This window comes from Heptranchias perlo, chromosome 4 (assembly GCF_035084215.1).
Source record: "Heptranchias perlo isolate sHepPer1 chromosome 4, sHepPer1.hap1, whole genome shotgun sequence".
NCBI classification, from domain to species: Eukaryota; Metazoa; Chordata; class Chondrichthyes; order Hexanchiformes; family Hexanchidae; genus Heptranchias; species Heptranchias perlo.
In genome coordinates this window covers 64,371,967-64,393,591 of record NC_090328.1, presented here as the reverse complement: position 1 = coordinate 64,393,591, position 21,625 = coordinate 64,371,967, and the positions used below count along the sequence as shown (strand labels likewise).

The following is a 21,625-nucleotide window of genomic DNA, read 5'->3' as shown; positions in this document are numbered from 1 at the left end:
TAAGCAACAAATTCCTCAGGCCAAAATATGTTTGACCTCGATTGCCTGTTTTATACCAATGATCTGAGGGCACAGTGCATTCCCTGCAAGATCAGGAAATCGTGCCTTTGTTAATTGTATTATTAAAATGAAGCTTTCACCCATTTTGAATGAGCACAGTATCCTGGCCTAAAAGGCTGACCAGAAGATGCTGTGTGAAACACAATAGGTGAAGATCTGCCAATGGTTTTTCCAGCCCTTGTTCGCTAATTCTCCACTGGTGCTACCGACCATGCAGAACAGAAAATTCACCCTATTATTAATCTGTTTCAAATACTTTGGAGGAATACATGTTTCATGCCAAAGTCTGTATTATGAGATCTTCTAGGTGCGAGTAACCGTTTGAGTGGAGCATGTCCATGATGTGTCCTACCCCCCCTGCTTGAAACTCACCAACACATTAGTTTTTAGTGGGGAAGAAGGGCTTCTGCAATATTAAAAATTAACTGCTACTAAGAAGTTGCAGCATAGCACATGGACCTGTATGCTAGAATTTTCCCAATTGATTGAGGCAAATTCCTGGATTGCTCAGATAAAGGATTTTTAAAGTATGTTGTTCATTGCCCGTAATGCCCATTTTTGTCTACAGATGCACATCAGTTTGAGTTATTCTGAGTCTGCTGTAATGTTACAGCTCTATTTTCAGCTCCCCAGCACCTACCCACAGATTTCCAATCTGAACAGAATAAAAATGTAAGCCACCATGCTCCCAAATTCTGGTATGGAGTTCTCGGTCACTAGGGAGTCACCCAGTGAATGCCATACCCTGTGCTCCACTTGGACCTTTATCCTGACCTGTGTTAGAAAGACTGGAAAGTATGCTAATTGGATGGATTAGCAATATTGGTTAATTGTTTCCTAAAACAATAACAAGAAACCTTGTTTGTTTTGTAAGAAGAAATAAGATTCAAGAGAAAACATGCTGCCGCTATTTCCATCGGTTACATTAAATGACTCTGGTTCACCACTGGGGAACTAGGACCTGCACCTACTACCAGCCTGAAGAGGAATTAAAAGTGCCTTCATCATCATCAGGGAATTTGGACCTGCACCCACTACCAACAGGGAACTTGGACCTGCACCATTTATTAGCAAAGATCTACACACACAATACCTGAATGGAATTCAAATGAAAATGAAATTAATTACAGTGCACAGAAATTTGCTGTGACTACAGAGAGACTGTTGTTCAGCCATAAAAAGGAAGAACCAGTAAATTATCCTTCTGCCCAAAATGGCACCATTATTAAAAGGATAGCTCAATTTAAATTAAAATGAATAAACTGGGGCAAAAGCCTTTCTCAAATATCTGAATCCATGTTTCTAGACTTATTCAAAATATCTCAAAATAAGCACTGTAACTGGCCATGATAACATTTGCTACACTGAATTCTTCAGGAGATGCTGGTGATAGTTTGGCCTAAAGCAGGTAATTGATGTAACTTGTTAAGATTACTTACTTAAATGGTTTTTCCCCTGTATGTGTCCGAATATGATTGTTCAATGTTGTAGCTCCAGCAAAAGCACGACCACAGTACCCACATTTAAAAGGTCTGTCGCTGGAGTGGGTGACAACGTGATTCCTCAATTCTGAAGGCTGGGAGAAGGATTGCGAGCAGTGTCCACATTGGTAAGGCCTGGAAGACAACCAGTCATTTGTCAATACTATTGTAGTTAGATGTGATCTGTTAAAAAAGTGTCTTCTACAGTCTATCATTTATCAAATTAAACAAAGCAGTTTTTATTGTATTAAAATTAGAAATATGTTTTTATTTATCTGGTGAAGCTTTCAATATTGTCTAATATTCAATTCCTCTTACTCATTCAGGTACTGTTCATTTGCTGTTCTCTAACTGGGCCATTAGCTGAAATTACGTACAACTCCCATATAATCAAAATAAAGCTGTCATATTCCTCTGTATCATTCAGTTAACTAATTACTGATATCACTGCTTGTCAAATCGTGTGATTCAATCACGGGCGAGGTACAGATAGCTATGCCCTCCTCACTTGCAATAACTAGGAAATGGTAAATGAAATATTTAAAGAGTAACACACTCCAAGTGACATAATAATAGTGCTAGGCATCGAGCACTAATGTATGCCACCACAATTAGTTATGGGATGCAAGTTCAAATTTCCTCTGCTAAAATTTCCAGACTCAACCTTATTTTTGGGGATAAAGACCAGCTTCCTCCCTATGAGAGGATTGGAAACTGGTGTGAGAGTCCTCACTCAGCTGCTATATCCAACTCCCACTCCCTGGCTCAGAGCAGCAATAATAGAGGCTTGAGACCAGGTCACGTGGCCTCCTTCTCACCTAAATTTTGCTCCTCCTAAGAAATTATGGGATACTATGAATTTTCATTTCTTCACACTGTCACTGGAGGGCAAGCTTACACTGGCAACATTTCAAAACTTTCATCCAAAAATTTTTAAAAAATATTTGTATAATCTCCAAATCTGGTTTAGGTACATTTCAGTAATGGAGTATTAGTACTACTCCCAGTCAATTTATATGATGCTGTGGGATGAATTATGATTAAATGTTATGATTAACTGCGGGATGCATTATGATTTTTTTTATCGTATTCTATTGCATTGGCTTTTTATATTACAGTTTACTTATAAAAGTGCTTAAGGCAATAAAGCACCTCAAGTTGACAGAATATCAATGTAAATAGGCAGTGTATACTTTAGAGAACAAGCTTTTGTCACTCTTCTGTAAACCTTGTGGACCTGGACAACACTCAATATTTGCATAAAATTGCCCATAATTTGGACGTAATCAACACTGACAGTGTCATTCGAGGAGGCCCCAGATCCTCTAACAAGGTTTGACAAGCAATGTAATGAAATACAGTATAACACTCAGCTGATAATCAAGCATAAACGTGTCATTTTAAAATATAAAGTTTGAAAGAGCTGCACTGCAATATTGCTTACTTTTGCTTAATACTGTTAAAAATATTGCATGCTACATTGTGGTGAACTTGGATAAAGCCAGCAAATGTGTCTCAGCATTGTGAGCTCAGGTAGCTTCACGTACGCCTACAGTCACTAGTTTGGTTCTAAAGAGCGTCAGGAATGTGTACGCATTTTTGATTGCCAGACTATTTCAATGATGGTAATATTATACAACATTGTTATCTATATTGCACACTGTAAATCTCCAACCATTACAACACTTAATCATATTTTTCTGCAGAGCATTGCCAGGGAGAGATTGGGAGTAAAATCCAAAACTATTTTAATGGTGCCAATTTTACATCATTATCACTATGTATTATAAAAAATACTTCAAGAATGTGGTACATAGGGGATTGGTCTAAAGAAACTGCATAATAAAAAAAGATCCAGTTCAGTACATAGCCATCTAACTTTGGTTCTTTTACTCCAACAAGGAGCCCGAGGTTTAGTGCTGCATCATGGGAGTGGAGGATCCTCTTAGTGTACATAGAGGCACTTAGAGACCAATACATATAACATTAAATAAGAATGGTGGAGACGATGAACCAGAACCTCTTCTTGGAGGAACTGTCATCTGGTCAACTAACTGTTACAAGCATGAGGCAACATGGCCAACGTGCAACATGTATTGGAAATATTTTGAGTATATTGTTTAAGCATAATTTGTCAATATATTTGCAATATACTTTGCATTGTGTTCAATACTGGATGAATGACTGCAAATTCATTATTGACATCTGTGTTTTCATCCTTTTGTTCCTACATATCTATCGTTTTGCTTTCATCTGTAAAAACACCAGCAATAGTTTGGTCTATAATAGATATACAATAAGCTACACAGTTCTATCTCTGGACGGTACTTCAATTAGCCAATAAGCAAATTTTTAAAAGCTTTAGTTAGGGAGGAGGTTTGGTTGATCCCCATCTTGTACTGGGTCCCTATACCTTGGGCTTCAGTGCTTTTAAATCAGCAGGGTATCTGAGATCGTCAGAACCTCCAGAGAAATGGGGTAAATAGTTAAACATGGCCATTAACATCATTTCTCTTGGGGCATCACCAATGTCCCATCAAAGTTGTGGCCGGAGATCAGGAGAACCCCACAAAAATTCAGGGGCCATGGTTTTTACTTGATCTTCTAGGTTTGCTATGGGATTAGAATTGCATGATCCTCTACAGTTTACTGTTGGCAATGTGCAACTCAGACAATGTTTTACCTTTTGAATTTGTGAATTCTTTCAAAGAGTGTTACACACTGGAGATTTGCATTACTTGGATTGGCTATGTTCTGCTAAATTTAGTTTGATAATGCCATTTACAAATTTTATCTTTTCATGTAAGAAATGAAGTGTTCCATTTTCCACATGTCTTATATTCCACTGCTAAATATTTTATAGGAAATTACATCAAAATCTAATTTACACTGATACTACAGGATTCTAATTTTGAACATCCTTGTTATTCAACTACTGGTTTGTCCATTTAAATTCTGAAAGTTCTGTTTTCATAAAAATGATTGAAACAAACACAGCACAAATGCAAATGTTGCCACATTAATGCAAATTCCCAAAGTGACTCAGTTGCTAGTTCTTTGTGTTTTATCCATTCACATTGAAAGCATTAGTCCCAAGCTTTCATTTTCCTGTTTATAATATTCAGACAATTATGAGAAATAGCAACTCAGATGGGAACTGAGAAAGAAAGACAAATACAGATAACTTTAAAAAATAAATATTCAATCAACATTCAATCCAGTGAGTAAAGATCTAGTTCAGCTAAATCTCATCCACACTTCAAAGCCATAAAATTTGATATTGACAAACTTTCACACCATCTTTATCCCCTGTGGAATCCAAGGTATCCAGGCAACATTCATCTTCTGTATATATCTTAAAGGGATTCTTTCACTGAATCTGAAATAAGTTATACCAGTCAGCTTACACCTAAACATTTAAAAATAATGTTTATATCTTATCTGTATCAAGAAAAATTTTTTATGTTAAGTTTCTACAGTTGTACTTTATTTCATGGCTTTTCTGTTGTCCTGGAATGGGCTGTGAATGTGACATTGGTTGGGAGTATAACAAATTCAGAATGGCAGTATATTCAGTAGCAATACTGCATTCAGAACGTTTTATCAGGAAATTACGATTTTCCAGTTTCAAATTCTAAATTTAGATCAATCCTATAAGATTTTATTTAAACTCACTCTATATAAAGGAGAAATTAAGGAGGGAAATTTTTAATGGCATCTGCCCATGTTATGGTTAAATTCATTCTTCATAGCAAATTAAAGAAACAGTTTTGTCAGTGCAGGATCAATGTAGGTGCACCAAAAATAATTTACTTTTACAGTAAGGCATAGAAGTTAGAGATGTAATTATTTTAGATTCACTGAAACAATCCCTTTAAGACACTGAATGATTGGCAGCAATATTCCTCAATGTTATTGAGCAGTTATTTCCTTCTGACAGTCCCACTGGATTGATGATTGTATATGCATTAAAAAAACAGTACTAAGCAAAATTCACAATTCATTACCTACTAGCAGTTAATTAGATCTAGATAGTGCATTACACATCAGGAATATACGAACAGGAGTAGGCCATACAGTACCTCAAGTCTGTTCCACCATTCAATTAGATCATGGCTCATCTGAACCTCAGCCCCATTTACCTGCCTTTGCTCCATAACCCTTGATCCCCATACCTAACAAAAATCTATTGATCTCAGCCATGAAAATTTCAACTGACCCAGCATCCACAGCCTTTTGAAAGAATTCCAGCTTTCCACTACCCTTTATGTGAAAAGGTGCTTCCTGATTAAACTCCTAAATGGCCTAACTCTGATTTTAAGATTATGCCCCCTTGTTCTGGGTTCCCCCACCAGAAGAAATAGTTTCTCCGTATCAACCAATCAAATCCCTTCATCATTTTGAAGACCTTGAATAGATCACCCTCAACCATCTAAACTCGAGGGAATATAAACCACATTTGTGCAACTGTTCTCATAATTTAACCCTTTAAGCCCTGGTATCAGTCTGGTGAATCTGAGCTGCACCCCCCCCCAACGCCCCACAAGGCCAATTTATCTTTCCTTAGGTTCATTGCCCAAAATTGAAAGCAATATACCAGATCAGTTCTGACAAGACTCTGTACAATTGGACTATCACTTCCTCCCCTTTGTATTCCCCTTGAGATAAAAGCCAACATTCCATTAGTCTTTTTAACTATTTTTGTACATGTGCACTAGCTTTGAGTGATTTTTGTACTTGGATACCTAAATCCCTTTGCTCCTCCAGAGCTCCTAGTCTTTTTTGGATCCAAAGCAAATGACTTCACACTTCCCCACATTGAACACCATCTAGCATACTCACGAAGTCTGTCTATGTCCCTTTGTAACTTCCTGCTCACATCTACACAACTTACGGGGCCTCCTAATATAGTGTCATCTGAAAACTTGGATTTACAACACTCAATTCCTTCATCCAAGTCATTAATATTTATGATGAAAAGCTAAGGCCCCCATACAGATCCCTGGGGAACACCACTTGTCCTATCCTGCCAATCAGAGAATGTTCCATTTATCCTACATTCCATCTCCTACCTCCCAACCAATTATCCACCCATGTCACAAGGTTACCTCCAATTCCATGTGCTTCCATTTTTGCTAATAATCTCTTGTGCAGATCCTTATCAAATGTCTTCTGCAAGTCCATATAGATAACATCCATAGACCCTCCCCTATCCACCATGCTAGTGACCGCCTCAAAAAATTCAACTAGATTAGTCAGACATAACCTCCCCTTCACAAATCCATGCTGACTCTCTTTGATCAGTTAATGCTTGACCAAATACTCAGTCTCTCTGGCTGAATTAAACGTGAGAGAATCTTTTACAGAGACAAAAGCATGACTTCCTTGAGATATGATATTAACATTTGACTAAAGATATTTTCTTCTAAAAATGATGCATCATGTAAAGCATCTAAACTATGTCAGAGGCTTAAAGGAGCAAAATTCCTTAATCAGCACTCTTGACTGCTCAATTCCTAGCACTGTGATCACTAACTGCCTCCAAATTGAAACTTAGAACTCCTGCAAACTTGCCAGAGCCTGTGTTGCCCATTCCTCTCCACCGACAATGCAACCCACACCACCGAACACACATTTCACCAGTTACTCATAGTGACTCTGATAGATGCCACAGGCTCACTTGCCTGGATGAGTGCAGCTCCAACAACACTCAAGAAGCTCGACACCATCCAGGACAAAGCAGCTTGCTTGATTGGCACCCCATCCGCCAGACTAAACATTCACTCCCTTCACCACCGGCGCACTATGGCTGCAGTGTGTACCATCTACAGGATGTATTGCAGCAACTCGCTAAGGCTTCTTCGACAGCACCTCCCAAACCCGCAACCTCTACCACCTAGAAGGACAAGAGCAGCAGGTACATGGGAACAACACCACATGCACGTTCCCCCTCAAGTCACACACCATCCCGACTTGGAAATATATCGGCGTTCCTTCATCGTCGCTGGGTCAAAATCCTGGAACTCCCTTCCTAACAGCACTGTGGGAGAACCTTCACCACACGGACTGCAGCGGTTCAAGAAGGCGGCTCACCACCACCTTCTCAAGGGCAATTGGGGATGGGCAATAAATGCTGGCCTCACCAGCGACGCCCACATCCCATGAACGAATTAAAAAAAAACTGATATGGAAGGAAGCAGGAAGATGTACCGATTTTAAAAATACCTACAAATAAAGGTGATTGACAAAGTTAATCCACACTGTTCACCATGGTAAAGCACTCACCAGGTAAAACAAATTAAAAATTAAAAATTTGGCAGTGAGAAAGGGCATCAGATGGAATTTTGTTACATAAAGGATGATAGAATTGTGTAATAAGTTAACAGAAAAGCCTATTATGAGTTCAAAAACAACAACTGGATTTGTTTCTAAAAGGAGAAAGGATTGAGACCTATGGTTAAAGGTCAGATAGATAGGATTAAGAGCAATCCAAAGGGATAGGTTGCTGAACCTCATAGCCTTTCCCTGTTCCTGAAAGTTTTCCGGTTATATTCTGCTCTGTGTAAAGTTAAAGGGAAATTATTTTAATAAACTGTCATTGTAAGCCTCCCTAGTGTAGTTAAAATAATTTTTTTTTAGCTTTACATAGAGAGCAAAATACATCCTATGTTCATATATCTCACTTAAATGTTACTGTCATATTTTGCTTGAAACTGAGCCTACTTTCAAAATGGATGCCAATTACTTAAAAACACATGATTAGTATCCTATCCAGTCATAAATCCTTGGATTGATATAGTTGAATGGTTTTACTGTTTCTTGTACATTCACGTGTGCAAAGAAAAAAACTATGAACACAGAAATAAATAAGCCATTTTTGAGAAATGTTTGATCATGAGCTGGGGCATCATGTTACACTTTAAATACACGTAAATTAAATATACATCTAACATCATTTTTAGTAAATAGTTTTAGAGTTAGAACATTTGTCTCTAACACTAACATTTTATAATGCCTTCAAATGACACTGTGAGATACTACTATAACAACAACAACTTGCATTTATATAGCACCCTTAACGTAGTAAAATGTCCCAAGGTGCTTCATAGGAGCATTATCAGACAAAATTTGGCACCAAGCTACATAAGGAGATACTAGGACAAGTGACCAAAAGCTTAGACAAAGAGGTAGATTTTAAGGAGCGTCCTAAAGGAGGAGAGAGAAGTATAGAGGCGGAGACGGTTAGGGAGGGAATTCCAAAGCTTAGGGCCTAGACAGCTGAAGGCATGGCCACCAATGGTGGGGCGAAGGAAATCGAGGATGCGCAAGAGGCCAAAATTGGAGGAATGCAGAGTTCTCAGAGGGTTGTAGGGCTGGAGGAGGTGACAGAGATAGGGAGGGATGAGGCCATGGAGGGATTTGAGCACAAGGATAAGAATTTTAAATTTGAGTTGTTGCTGGACCGGGAGCTCATGTAGGTCAGCAAGCATAGGGGTGATGGAAGAACGGGACTTGGTGCGAGTTAGGATATGGACAGCAGAGTTTCGGATGCATTCCAGTTTACAGAGGGTGGAAAATGGGAGAAGGGTTAGGAGAGCATTAGAATAGTCGAGTCTGGAGGTAACAAAGGCATGGATGAAGGTTTGAGCAGCAGATGGGCTGAGGCAGGGGCAGAGACGGGTGATATCACGGAGTTGGAAGTAGGCGGTCTTGATGATGCAGCGGGTATGGGGTTGGAAGCTCAGCTCAGGGTCAAATGGAATGCTTAACATATTCAAATAAAATTACATCCTCTTCTATTTTATTTTAATGTTAAAATGACAAAGGCAGGTATTCATACACTTGTACAGTCTAATACTCTTCATTCAAAATCACTTAATTTGAATTATCTGTTAATTCAAAGTTTTGGGGGGCACTAAATTTCTGCTTTGCTGTGCTAATTACATTGCTTAATTTGAATAACTGGTTAATTTGAATTATTTTAGCATAAAAACAACTTCAAACTATCGGGACTAAACTTTTTCCCAAATCATAATTTCAAGGTTTAATTTATTTTTACTTGTGTGGTTTGAAAAATCCAATGAATTCTTAATACAGATTCATTTATTAAAATAATACAGAATAAAAGTCATAGGGGTAAAAATTTGCATGAATTGCACCTGTTTTTTTGGGCGGACAATAAGCGCAAAGCATATCAATTTTCATTGTCTTATCTGAGCAGGAGTTGGTTCCACTGCTAAATTCATGGAGATCACTTATTAGGCAAATGCCTAAAACGAGGCACAAGGCCTCTTAAATATCTAAATTAGGGGCCTAATGTCCGTTGAAGAACCCCTCTACAAAATTTGTTCCCGATGCAGGCCTGCCCCACTCAACATTCTTCAGCGGATCCCGTGGCCGCCAACAAATGTTACGTTTTTAAAACATTTTTGTTCTTTAAAAAAACCTTTCTGTAGAGCCAGGAGAAGCATGAGTACTCCCCTGACCCTGCAGTGCTGGTGATCGCCCCTCCCGGAACTCATTCAAGGACTGCTGCTAGCGGCCCAAAATTCATTTCTCTCGTGGGGCAAGCTGCCTGTGGACGGCCTCGGGCCTCTCTGTTTGGGCGCTTGCTGCTTGTGCAGTGCGAGTCTGCTAATTTCTACCCCATAACATTTAAACTACACATGTTCCTGTTTTTCCCATAAACTGCGCCCTCATCTCGGATTTTAATAATCTCATGTACAAGTTATGTGAGATGATTGTTGACACTTCTTTTTGTGTATGGACTACGACCCCCTCCCCAAGCCACTGAGTAAAGTACTTGACACGGGAGCAGCCTCCAGACAACCAGTGAATGCTCGGAAGGTGAAAGCACTATTTACTTAACCCCAGTTTGCAAATTTTTAATAAGCATAAGGAATGTTACATGGTTATTAGGCCAGGTGTTGAAAAATGTACCACTCAAGTTAGCTGTGGTTCTCAACTTCACTTAAAGTAGCTGCACTTTAATTCTTGGACTGATTTGTCCCCTTTGTTTCAATTGGAAATAGTGCAAAAGTCTCACAGATTGTCAACAAAATTCTTCTAAAATAATATGTTTGGAGGCGCATCTGATGCTTGCGTTCCTCGTTTGAATCATAAATAAATGGGGACTGATCTCTCTACAAAAGCAGAATGTTTCAACTTTAAACTATCAGTTCAGTGTGTGATTTCATGACGTGTCTGTGTTCGATTCAGATTACCTGTCTGGGTTCTGTGGGCACACGTGCATCTGTAGAAGAATCCGCTGGGTAAAGGTCTTAAAGCACTGTCCACACTTCCATAGGTGCCAGTCACTGAATTCTCCACTTAAATGGCTGGTTGAGGTTGGACTTGCCAGTACTCGTTGGTTCTTCATATTGATGTGGTTAGTTATGGAGTCATGCGGCCCAGGTTTGTCACACAGTGATTTGCTGCATGGTGTTTGTGGAAACCTCAGGGAACGGTATACACCCGTAGGTGGCATTTTGCCAGTTTTGTTGAACGATTGTAACGTCTCATGCCTGGTCATTACGTCAGCAAGAGATGATGGGACATTCACTATGGGAATAAAAAAAGAAACATCCTTTGCTTAAAAAAGATGAAATTCGCAACTTAAGTATTGAGGCAACACAATTGCAAACAATTATATCCAAACTTTACCTTTCAAGTTATTTAGCTCTTTCAATATCTATAGGTAGGTTTTACTGTTTATTTTTAAAAGAAAGCTATTAGAGAAATATATCCTCAAATGGCTGCCCTACTCACCTCATTGGTCTGCCAGAATCAGGTAAAGGGATAGATGGGGGAGTTAACCTGTTACGTCTGTCCCTATCTACACATCACTAGGAAAACTTAAGTCAAGCAGAAAGAGGGGAAGGCCCAGCTGCAATTCTTTATCCTGGCTCAGTTCCAAGATAATAGAATGAGATAATAGACTGGCAAAGCTCTAGTCATTTTTATTTTGATTTGATGAGGTACATAATAGATAAAAATATATTTAGTAACACCTATGCTTACACATTATTTGTGATGGGAGATGTTTATTATTGATTCTATTACGAAGAATTGAATCTTCATGCTGAAGTAGCTTGTGTTGGTTTTTTTTCAGGAAAGAAACAGTTTTAGGTAAATATCAGAGCCATTTTCTTAATCAGTCTGAATTGAAAAACATGAAATTGGGTGTTTGAAACATGGCTACTAATAGTGATAGTTATGAAAAGATTCATTTACAGTCTTGACTTAATGAATAAAATGCGGTTTCATAGAGACACAGAAAATAGGTGCAGGAGTGGGCTATTCGGCCCTTCGAGCCTCCTCCGCCATTCAATATGATCATGGCTGATCTTCTATCTCAATACCATATTCCCACTTTCTCCCCATCCCCCAAGATGCCTTTTTTGCCTAGAAATCTATCTATCTCCTTCTTAAATATATTCAGTGACTTGGCCTCCACAGCCTTCTGTGGTAGAGAATTCGACAGGTTCACCACCCTCTGAGTGAAGAAATTTCTCCTCATCTCAGTTCTAAATGTCCTACACCGTATCTTGAGACTGTGACCCCTCGTTCTAGACTCCCAGCCAGGGGAAACATCCTCCCTGCATCCAGTTTGTCCCGTCCTGTCAGAATTTTTATACGTTTCAATGAGATCCCCTCTCATTCTTCTAAACTCTCGTGAAAACAGGCCCAGTCGACCCAATCTCTCCTCATACGACAGTCCTGCCATCCCAGGAATCAGTCTGGTGAACCTTCGCTGCACTCCCTCTATGGCAAGTATATCTTTTCTTAGGTAAGGAGACCAAAATTGCACACAATACTCCAGGTGTGGTCTCACCAAGGCCCTGTATAACTACAGTAAGACATCCTTGCTCCTGTACTCAAATCCTCTTGCAATAAAGGCCAACATACCATTTGCCTTCCTAACTGCTTGCTGCACCTGCATGTTTGCTTTCAGTGACTGGTGTACAAGGACACCCAGGTCCCTTTGTAAATCAACGTTTCCCAATCTATCACCATTTAAATAATACTCTGCCTTTCCGTTTTTCCTCCCGAAGTGGATAGCTTCACATTTATCCATGTTATACTGCATCTGCCATGTATTTGCCCACTCACTCAACTTGTCTAAATCGCCTTGAAGCCTCTTTGTATCCTCCTCACAACTCACAATCCTGCCTGGTTTTGTGTCATCAGCAAACTTGGAAACATTACATTTGGTTCCCTCATCCAAATCATGGATATATATTGTGAATAGCTGGGGCCCAAGCACTGATCCCTGCGGTACCCCACTAGTCACCGCCTGCCACCCCGAAAAAGACCCATTTATTCCTGCTCTCTGTTTCCTGTCTGTTAACCAATTTTCAATCCATGCCAGTATATTACCCCCAATCCCATATGCTTTAATTTTACACACTAACCTCTTAGGTTGGACCTTTTCAAAGGCCTTCTGAAAATCCAAATACACCACATTCACTGGTTCTCCCTTATCTATTCTACCAGTTACATCCTCAAAAAACTCCAGTAGGTTTGTTAAACATGATTTCCCTTTCATAAATTCATGTTGACTTTGTCTAATCCCGTTGATATTTTCTAAGTGTCCTGTTATCACTTCCTTTATAATAGACTCTAGCATTTTCCCTACTACTGATGTTAGGCTAACCGGTCTGTAGTTCCCTGTTTTCTCTCTCCCTCCTTTTTTAAATAGTGGGGTTATATTTGCCACCCTCCAATCTGCAGGAACTGTTCCATAATCTATAGAATTTTGTAAACAATTTTACAACACCAAGTTATAGTCCAACGATTTTATTTGAAATAAATTTCAAATAAAATCGTTGGACTATAACTTGGTGTTGTAAAATTGTTTACAATTGTCAACCCCAGTCCATCACCGGCATCTCCACACTATAGAATTTTGGAAGATGATAACCAACGCATCCATTATTTCCATGGCTACCTCTTTTAGTACTCTGGGATGCAGATTATCAGATCCTGGGGATTTATTGGCTTTCAGTTCCATTAATTTCTCCAACACTTTTTTTTTACTAATACTAATTTCCTTTAATTCCTCCTTCTCACTCGACCCTTGGTTCTCTAGCATGTCTGGGAAGTTATTTGTGTCCTCTTCCATGAAGAAAGAACCAAAGCATTTGTTTAATTACTCTGCCATTTTCTTGTTCCCCATTATAAATTCTCCTGTTTCTGACTGTAAGAGACCTACATTGTTCTTCACTAATCTTTTTCTTTTTACATACTTGTAGAAGCTTTTATAGTCCGTGTTTATGTTCCTTGCTAGTTTACTCTCATGCTCCATTTTTCCCCTCTTAATCAATCTCTTGGTCCTTTTATGCTGAATTCTAAACTGCTCCCAATCCTCAGGCTTGCTACTTTTTCTGGCAACTTTATATGACTCCTCTTTGGATCTAATACTGTCCTTAATATCTTTTGTTAGCCATGGTTGGGCCACTTTTCCTTTTGTATTTTTGCGCCAGAAAGGAATGTATAACTGTTGCAATTCATGCATTCATTCCTTAAATGTTAGCCATTGCCTATCCACTGTCATGCCTTTTAATGAAGCTCCCCAATCTATCATAGCCAACTCACTCCTCATACCTTCGTAGTTTCCTTTGTTTAGATTTAGGACCCTTGTTTCGGATTGGACTACTTCACTTTCCAACTTAATGAAGGATTCTATCATATTATGGTCACTCTTCCCTAAAGGACCCCGCACAACAAGATTATTAATTAACTCCTTCTCATTGCACAATACCCAATCTAGGATAGCCTGTTCCCTACTTGGCTCCTCAATGTACTGGTCTAAAGAACTATCTCGTACACAATCCAGGAATTCATCCTCCACAGTATTATTGCCAATTTGGTTTGGCCAGTCTATATGTAGATGAAAATCACCCATGATTACTGTAATTAGAGATTATTGTTACAAGAATCTCTAATTTCCTGTTTGATGCCATCCCCTATATTACCACTACTGTTTGGAGGCCTACAGACAACTCCCACCAGTGTTTTCTGCACCTTGGTACTTCTTAACTCCACCCAGACTGATTCTATATCTTGATTTTCTGAGCCAATATTCTTTCTCATTATTGCTCTGATTTCATCCTTTACTAACAACGCTGACCCACCTCCTTCTCCTTCCTAAATATCGAATACCCTTGGACATTCAGCTCCCAGCCTTGGTACCCTGCAGCCATGTCTCAGTAATCACAATTATATCGTGCAGCAAGACCTGGACAACATCCAGGCTTGGCTCATAAGTGGCAAGTAACATTCGTGCCAGATAAGTGCCAGGCAATGACCATCTCCAACAAGAGAGAGTCTAATCACCTCCCCTTGACATTCACTGACATTACCATCGCCGAATCCCCCACCATCAACATCCTGGGGGTCACCATTGACCAGAAACTTAACTGGACCAGCCATATAAATACTGTGGCTACGACAGCGGGTCAGAGGCTGGGTATTCTGCGGCGAATGACTCGCCTCCTGACTCCCCAAAGCCTTTCCACCATCTACAAGGCACAAGTTAGGAGTGTGATGGAATACTCTCCACTTGCTTGGATGAGTGCAGCTCCAACAACACTCAAGAAGCTCGACACCATCCAAGATAAAGCAGCCCGCTTGATTGGCACCCCATCCACCACCCTAAACATTCACACCCTTCACCACCGGCGCACAGTGGCTGCAGTGTGTATCATCCACAGGATGCACTGCAGCAACTCGCCAAGGCTTCTTCGACAGCAGCTCCCAAACCTGCGACCTCTACCACCTAGAAGGACATGAGCAGCAGGCACATGGGAACAACACCACCTGCACGTTCCCCTCCAAGTCACACACCATCCCGACTTGGAAATATATCGCCGTTCCTTCATCGTCGCTGGGTCAAAATCCTGGAACTCCCTTCCTAACAGCACTGTGGGAGAACAGTCACCACACGGACTGCAGCGGTTCAAGAAGGCGGCTCACCACCACCTTCTCAAGGGCAATTAGGGATGGGCAATAAATGCCGGCCTCGCCAGCGACGCCCACATCCCATGAACGAATAAATAAAAAAAAAATCGTATCCGTTTACATCTATTTGCGCTGTTAATTCGTCTACCTTATTACGAATGCTTCGTGCATTCAGATACAGTGTCTTTAGATTTGTCTTTTTAACATTTTTAGACATCTTAACATCTGTTTGTACTCTGGCCCTATTTTTCTTATTACCATTTTTTCTTACCCTATTTGTTAGTGCACTCTTTTGTTTGTATGTTCTGTCCCTTCCTGACACAACCTGGTTATCCTTACCCCAATCACTTTCCTGCACTGCTTCCTTGTCTTTTCTCTTTCGCATTCTAAATTTCTCTCCACCGGGACCCCACCCCCGCCTTATTTAGTTTAAAGCCCTATCTACCTCCCCAGTTATTCAATTCGCTAGAACTCTGGTCCCAGCATGGTTCAGGTGTAGTCCGTCCCGAAGGAACAGCTCTCTTTTTCCCCAGTACTGGTGCCAGTGCCCCACGAATTGAAACCCACTTCTCCCACACCAATCTTTGAGCCACGCATTCATCCCCCTGATCCTATTGACCCTATGCCAATTTGCTCGTGGCTCAGGTAATAATCCAGAGATTATAGTTTCTTTGACTATAATCACGATCACATGACAGTTATGGATAAGGAAGGCCACTCAGCCCATCTTAATTAATCCAGCCAGACAGATCCTATATTCCCTCCAATTCGTCAGAAGCAACATGGATACAGAATTGGCTAAGAGACAGGAAACAGAGAGTAGTGGTGGATGGTTGTTTTTCGGATTGGAGGGCAGTGTACAGTGGTGTTCCCCAGGGGTCAATGCTGGGACCACTGCTTTTCTTGATATATATTAATGACTTGGACTTGGGTGCATAGGGCACATTTTCAAAATTTACAGATGACACAAAACTTGGAAAGGTAGTAAACAGTGAGGAGGATAGTGATAGATTTCAAGAGGATATAGACAGGCTGGTGGCATGGGCGGACACATGGAAGATGAAATTTAATGCAGAAAAATGCAAAGTGATACATTTTGGTAGGAAGAATGAGGAGAGGCAATATAAACTAGAGGGCACAACTCTAAAAGTGGTACAGGAACAGAGAGATCTGGGGTATATGTGCACAAATCGTTGAAGGTGGCAGGGCAGATTGAGAAAGCGGTTAAAAAAGCATACGGGATCCTGGGCTTTATAAATAGAGTCACAGAGTACAAAAGAATGGAAGTCATGATGAACCTTTATAAAACACCAGTTCGGCCACAACCGGAGTATTGTGTCCAGTTCTGGGCACCGCACTTCAGGAAAGATGTGAAGGCCTTAGAGAGGATGCAGTAGAGATTTACTAGAATGATTCCTGGGATGAGTGATTTTGGTTACATGGACAGACTGGAAAAGCTAGAGTTGTTCTCCTTGGAACAGAGATGGTTGTGAGGAGATTGGATAGAGGTATTCAAAATCATGAAGGGTCTGGACAGAGAGAAACTGTTCCCATTGGCGGAAGGGTCAAGAACCAGAGGACATAGATTTAAGGTGATTGGCAAAAGAACCAAAGGCGACACGAGGAAAAACTTTTTTACACAACGAGTGGTTAGTATCTGGAATGCATTGCCCGAGGGAGTGGTGGAGGCAGACTCAATCATGACCTTCAAAAGGGAACTGGATAAGTACTTGAAAGGAAAAAATTTGCAGGGCTACGGGGATAGGGCGGGGGAGTGGGACTAGCTGGATTGCTCTTACATAAAGCCAGCACGGACTTGATGAGCCGAATGGCCTCCTTCCATGCTGTAACCTTTCTATGATTCACCATCCAATTGTTTCTTAAAAGATTCAGAGTTTTCGCTTCCACTACTCTTCTTGGAATTCTATTCATAGGAACATAGGAACACGAGTAGGCCATTTAACCTGTTGAGCTTGTTCCGCCATTCATTGAGATCATGGCTGATCTGTGATCTAACTTATATATTCGCCTTAGCCCCATATCCCTTAATACCTTTGGTTAACAAAAATCTATCAATCTCAGAATTAAAATTAACAATTGAGCTAGCATCAACTGCCATTTGCAAAAGAGAGTTCCAAACTTCTACCGCCCTTTACGTGTGGAAGTGTTTCCTAACTTCACTCCTGAAAGTCCTGGCTCTAATTTTTAGGCTATGTCCACTAGTCCTAGATTCCCCCATCAGTGGAAAAGGTTTCTCTCTATCTACTCTATCAATTCCTTTTTGATTATTTTCTGTACCTTTCCATGACATTTTAATGATCTATGTACATGGATCCCTAAGTCTCTTTGGACCTCCACTGTTTTGAGCTTTTGACCATTTAGAAAGTACTCTGATCTATCCTTTTTAGGTCCAAAGTGGATGATCTCACACTTGCCTACATTGATATCCATTTACCATAGTTTTGCTCATTCACGTAATCTATTAATATCTCTCTGTAATTTTATGCTTCCATCTACACTGCTTACAATGCTGCGTATCATTGTGTCACCGGCAAACTTGGATATGTCGCTCTCTATCCCGTCACCTATTTCCTTGGGGTGTCCGGCATGCTATCCTCTTCCTCTACTGTAAATACTGACGCAAAGTAATCATTTAACATGTCCGTCATTTCCTTATTTTCATTTACAGTATCACCATTATCAATTTTTAAGGGGCCCATATTACTCTTGTCCACCATCTTTTTCCTAATATAATTGTAAACATTTTTTGTGTTGATTTTGATATCCTTTGTAGCTCTTACATTGATGATGTTTGTGTGAAGAAGAATTTCATGACATCAGTCCTAAATTTACCTTTTATTAGTTTCAACCTATGCCCCCTTGTCTTCCTCTTGCAATTTAATTTAAAATAATATTCCGGATTTATCTTTTCCATATCATTTACTATCATAAATGATAGTGACTTACCTCCTGACTCCCCAAAGCCTTCCCACCATCTACAAGGCACAAGTCAGGAATGTGATGAAATACTCTCCACTTGCCTGGATGAGTGCAGCTCCAACAACACTCAAGAAGATCGACACCATCCAGGACAAAGCAGCCCGCTTGATTGGCACCCCATCCACCACCCTAAGTATTCACTCCCTTCACCACCGGCGCACAGTGGCTGCAGTGTGTGCCATCTACAGGATACACTGCAGCAACTCACCAAGGATTCTTTGACAGCACCTCCCAAACCCATGACCTCTACAACCTAGAAGGACAAGGGCATCAGGCACATGGGAACAACACCACCTGCATGTTCCCCTCCAAGTCACACACCATCCCAACTTGGAAATATATCGCCATTCTTTCATCGTCACTGGGTCAAAATCCTGGAACTCCCTACTTAACAGTACTGTGGGAGAACCTTCACCACACGGACTGCAGTGGTTCAAGAAGACGGCTCACCCTCTCAAGGGCAATTAGGGATGGGCAATAAATGCTGGCCTTGCCAGCGATGCCCACGTCCCATGAACGAATTTAAAAAAAAATAAACTTCTCAGATGCCTGCTTTCCAGACTGAAAAGCCTAACGCTGGAATTTTCTCAGGGCTTCCCCTGCTCCGTTGCCATAATTTCGATGGAAACTCCATTTACGCCAAAATACAACCAGGCCCTCTCAGGCCCAAGCTCCTAGAGGTCCCTGACCACAAGAATCTCAACAGCCCTCACCTTAGCATCAGCAACCTTCCATCTCCCACGCTGAAGCCACCAGGGAAGAACCTTGTAGAATTAGTAGAGGACCAAAAAATCATTTAACGCTATGGCTAACACCATGGTGCTAATTTTGTTTTATGACATTAGTGTAAGCCATTAAAATGTAATATCGTTTGCAATTATGAATTTGTCTGCAGAGTATTTGGGTAGTAGCTGCTGACCCTGCAGTGTTGGGTGTTTGTTTGGAGGTCCTTTATTGGAGGGTGGAAGGACTGATACAGATGTTGTTCGGGAGTGTTAATCGGGGCAGGAGGCAGGACTAGTTCAAGTGAAGTGCTGATCAATTAACTGTTGATGAAGAGCTCTGACTACAGGCTGCTGTTGGTGCCCTCTTGCTTCCGCACCATCCTCGCTGTCATCAGAATCTTCCTCATCAGGTGGCAAAAAGTCTTCATCCAATACAGGCTGTATTTGTTGTCCCTGTTACACAGCAAAGCTATAGATAATCCAATAGATGACCACGATGCAGGGTACTCTTTCTGGGCTGTATTGCAGAAAGTCCCCAGACTTGTCCAGACAGCAGAAACGTTGTTTCAGCACTCCAATTGTCTGCTTGATGATGCCTCTTGTGGACTAGTGGCTATGGTTATTTCACATTCCAGCCGGCAAGCATGGGTTTTGGAGAAGTGTCGTGAGCCAGTGTGAAGGGGCTAGCCTTTGTCACCAAGAAGCCAGCCTCTGACTTGCTGTGCTGGGTCAAAGGGTGGGGGGGGGGGGTTGGGAGTGGAGGGGAGATGGAAGACTAGCGCTGTATGAAGGCATCATGACAGCTGTCGGGAAAGCAAGCATAGACCTCTGTGATACACTGGTGGTGACCACACAAAAGCTGAACATTAAGAGAGTAAAAGCCCTTATGGTTCCTGAAAGCTGCTGGGTCGTGGTCAGGAGCCCTGATGGTTATGTGGGTGCAGGTAATGACACCCTGCACTTGGTGCAAGCTTGCAATGTGATCAAAGCCCAAAAAGGTTTCCTACTGGTTCCAGATGTTAATGGGGAAAGTAATGCACTGGTTGCTTTTGCAAACAGTGGGTCAGTCATCTGCTTGATGCAGACATGAACTGCGGATTGACTAATACGGTCTCTCACCACTTAAACCGGCCACGTTTAAATTGGGCAATTGTTTAAATCAGCCAAAAAGCGCTAACCATTTTCCATTTCCATTATAGACAATTACAGCATGTTAAGCGATCCCTGTATTTCGGGCAGAAACAGGTGTCCACTCAGTAGTTCGCATAGAATCATAGAAGTTACAACATGGAAACAGGCCCTTCGGCCCAACATGTCCATGTTGCCCAGTTTATACCACTAAGCTAGTCCCAATTGCCTGCACTTGGCCCATATCCCTCCATACCCATCTTACCCATGTAACTGTCCAAATGCATCTCGTTAAGGTACAATTCCCTTGTATACTTGTAACTGGTATCAGGTTACAGCTTGCACTACTAGGCACTGACTTCAATAACAAACATGCTCAATAAGCAAAAAGCACCTTGTTAAGATCCAAGTACCTTGTACTTAATCCCCTCTAAGAGGTGTGGGGTTACAGCTTCAATAGTGATTTGCTACAGCCTTGTTCAATAGTTATAGCGCTACCCCTTTAAACCGTCCAAATCATATAGAGGGCAAATAGCTATAAACTGTGAGGACTGTATTACTACTAATCCCTGTTGGAGCCTGAAAAGAGCCCGAAATAAAACGGTTGAGAGCTGTTGTTACTTTCACTGTTGTGGACCATGTAGTATCAGGTGTGGCAATGGGTTGCAGGTCTTGCTGTAAGAGGCTACACGGGTATCTGACAGCATTCCTAGAGATGCACAGCTTCCTTGCACGCTGCTCCTCAAAAAACTGGAGGTAGGTGACTGGGCCTGTCGATCATCTGGGTAAGTAAGGAAATTTGCAGGCTGCTTTCCTACTGTGTAGACTTCTTGCAGATCCAACTGCAGCTCCATAAGGTTCTCCCTCCTGTTGCTACTGCTGCTTCTCTTCCTCCTCTTCATTCAACTAGAAGAGAATGACCAAGATGGAATCCCATATTCTCGCTGAAAACGGGTGGTAAAGAGACCAAAATCGGGGCCACTGGATCACCAGGTAAAAGCGCTACACTCTGGTTTGATTAGGATCACCAGCTCTTTTCTAGTTTCACGAAAAGAAACAATTATTTGGCACTAAATGATGATTTTAGTGTTCTGCAGAAGTGAGCACACTCACAATCCCGGCAAGTGCAGTGCACGCACTTCATTTACAGTGAGAATGTTCCAACTCCTTGTCCACAGTGGAGTATCTGGCCTATCGTGCATACAAATTGGAAATTTGTAGTTTTCTGATATGTGCCTGTTTTGGGCCAAGTATCTTGCCACAGGTGAG

At 41.0% G+C, this 21,625-nt stretch overlaps 1 protein-coding gene across 1 annotated transcript in view; it reads right to left on the bottom strand.

Moving 5' to 3' along the window:
• The window catches only part of prdm6 (PR domain containing 6), a 176,445-nt gene that overhangs the window by 29,477 nt on the left and 125,343 nt on the right, over nt 1-21,625 (bottom strand). Inside the window, exons 5-6 of the mRNA XM_067982195.1 lie at nt 10,766-11,102; nt 1,500-1,676 (exon numbers count right to left, since the gene is read on the bottom strand). Coding sequence (XP_067838296.1) covers nt 1,500-1,676; nt 10,766-11,102 — 514 coding nt within the window. The remainder of the gene's footprint in view (nt 1-1,499; nt 1,677-10,765; nt 11,103-21,625) is intronic.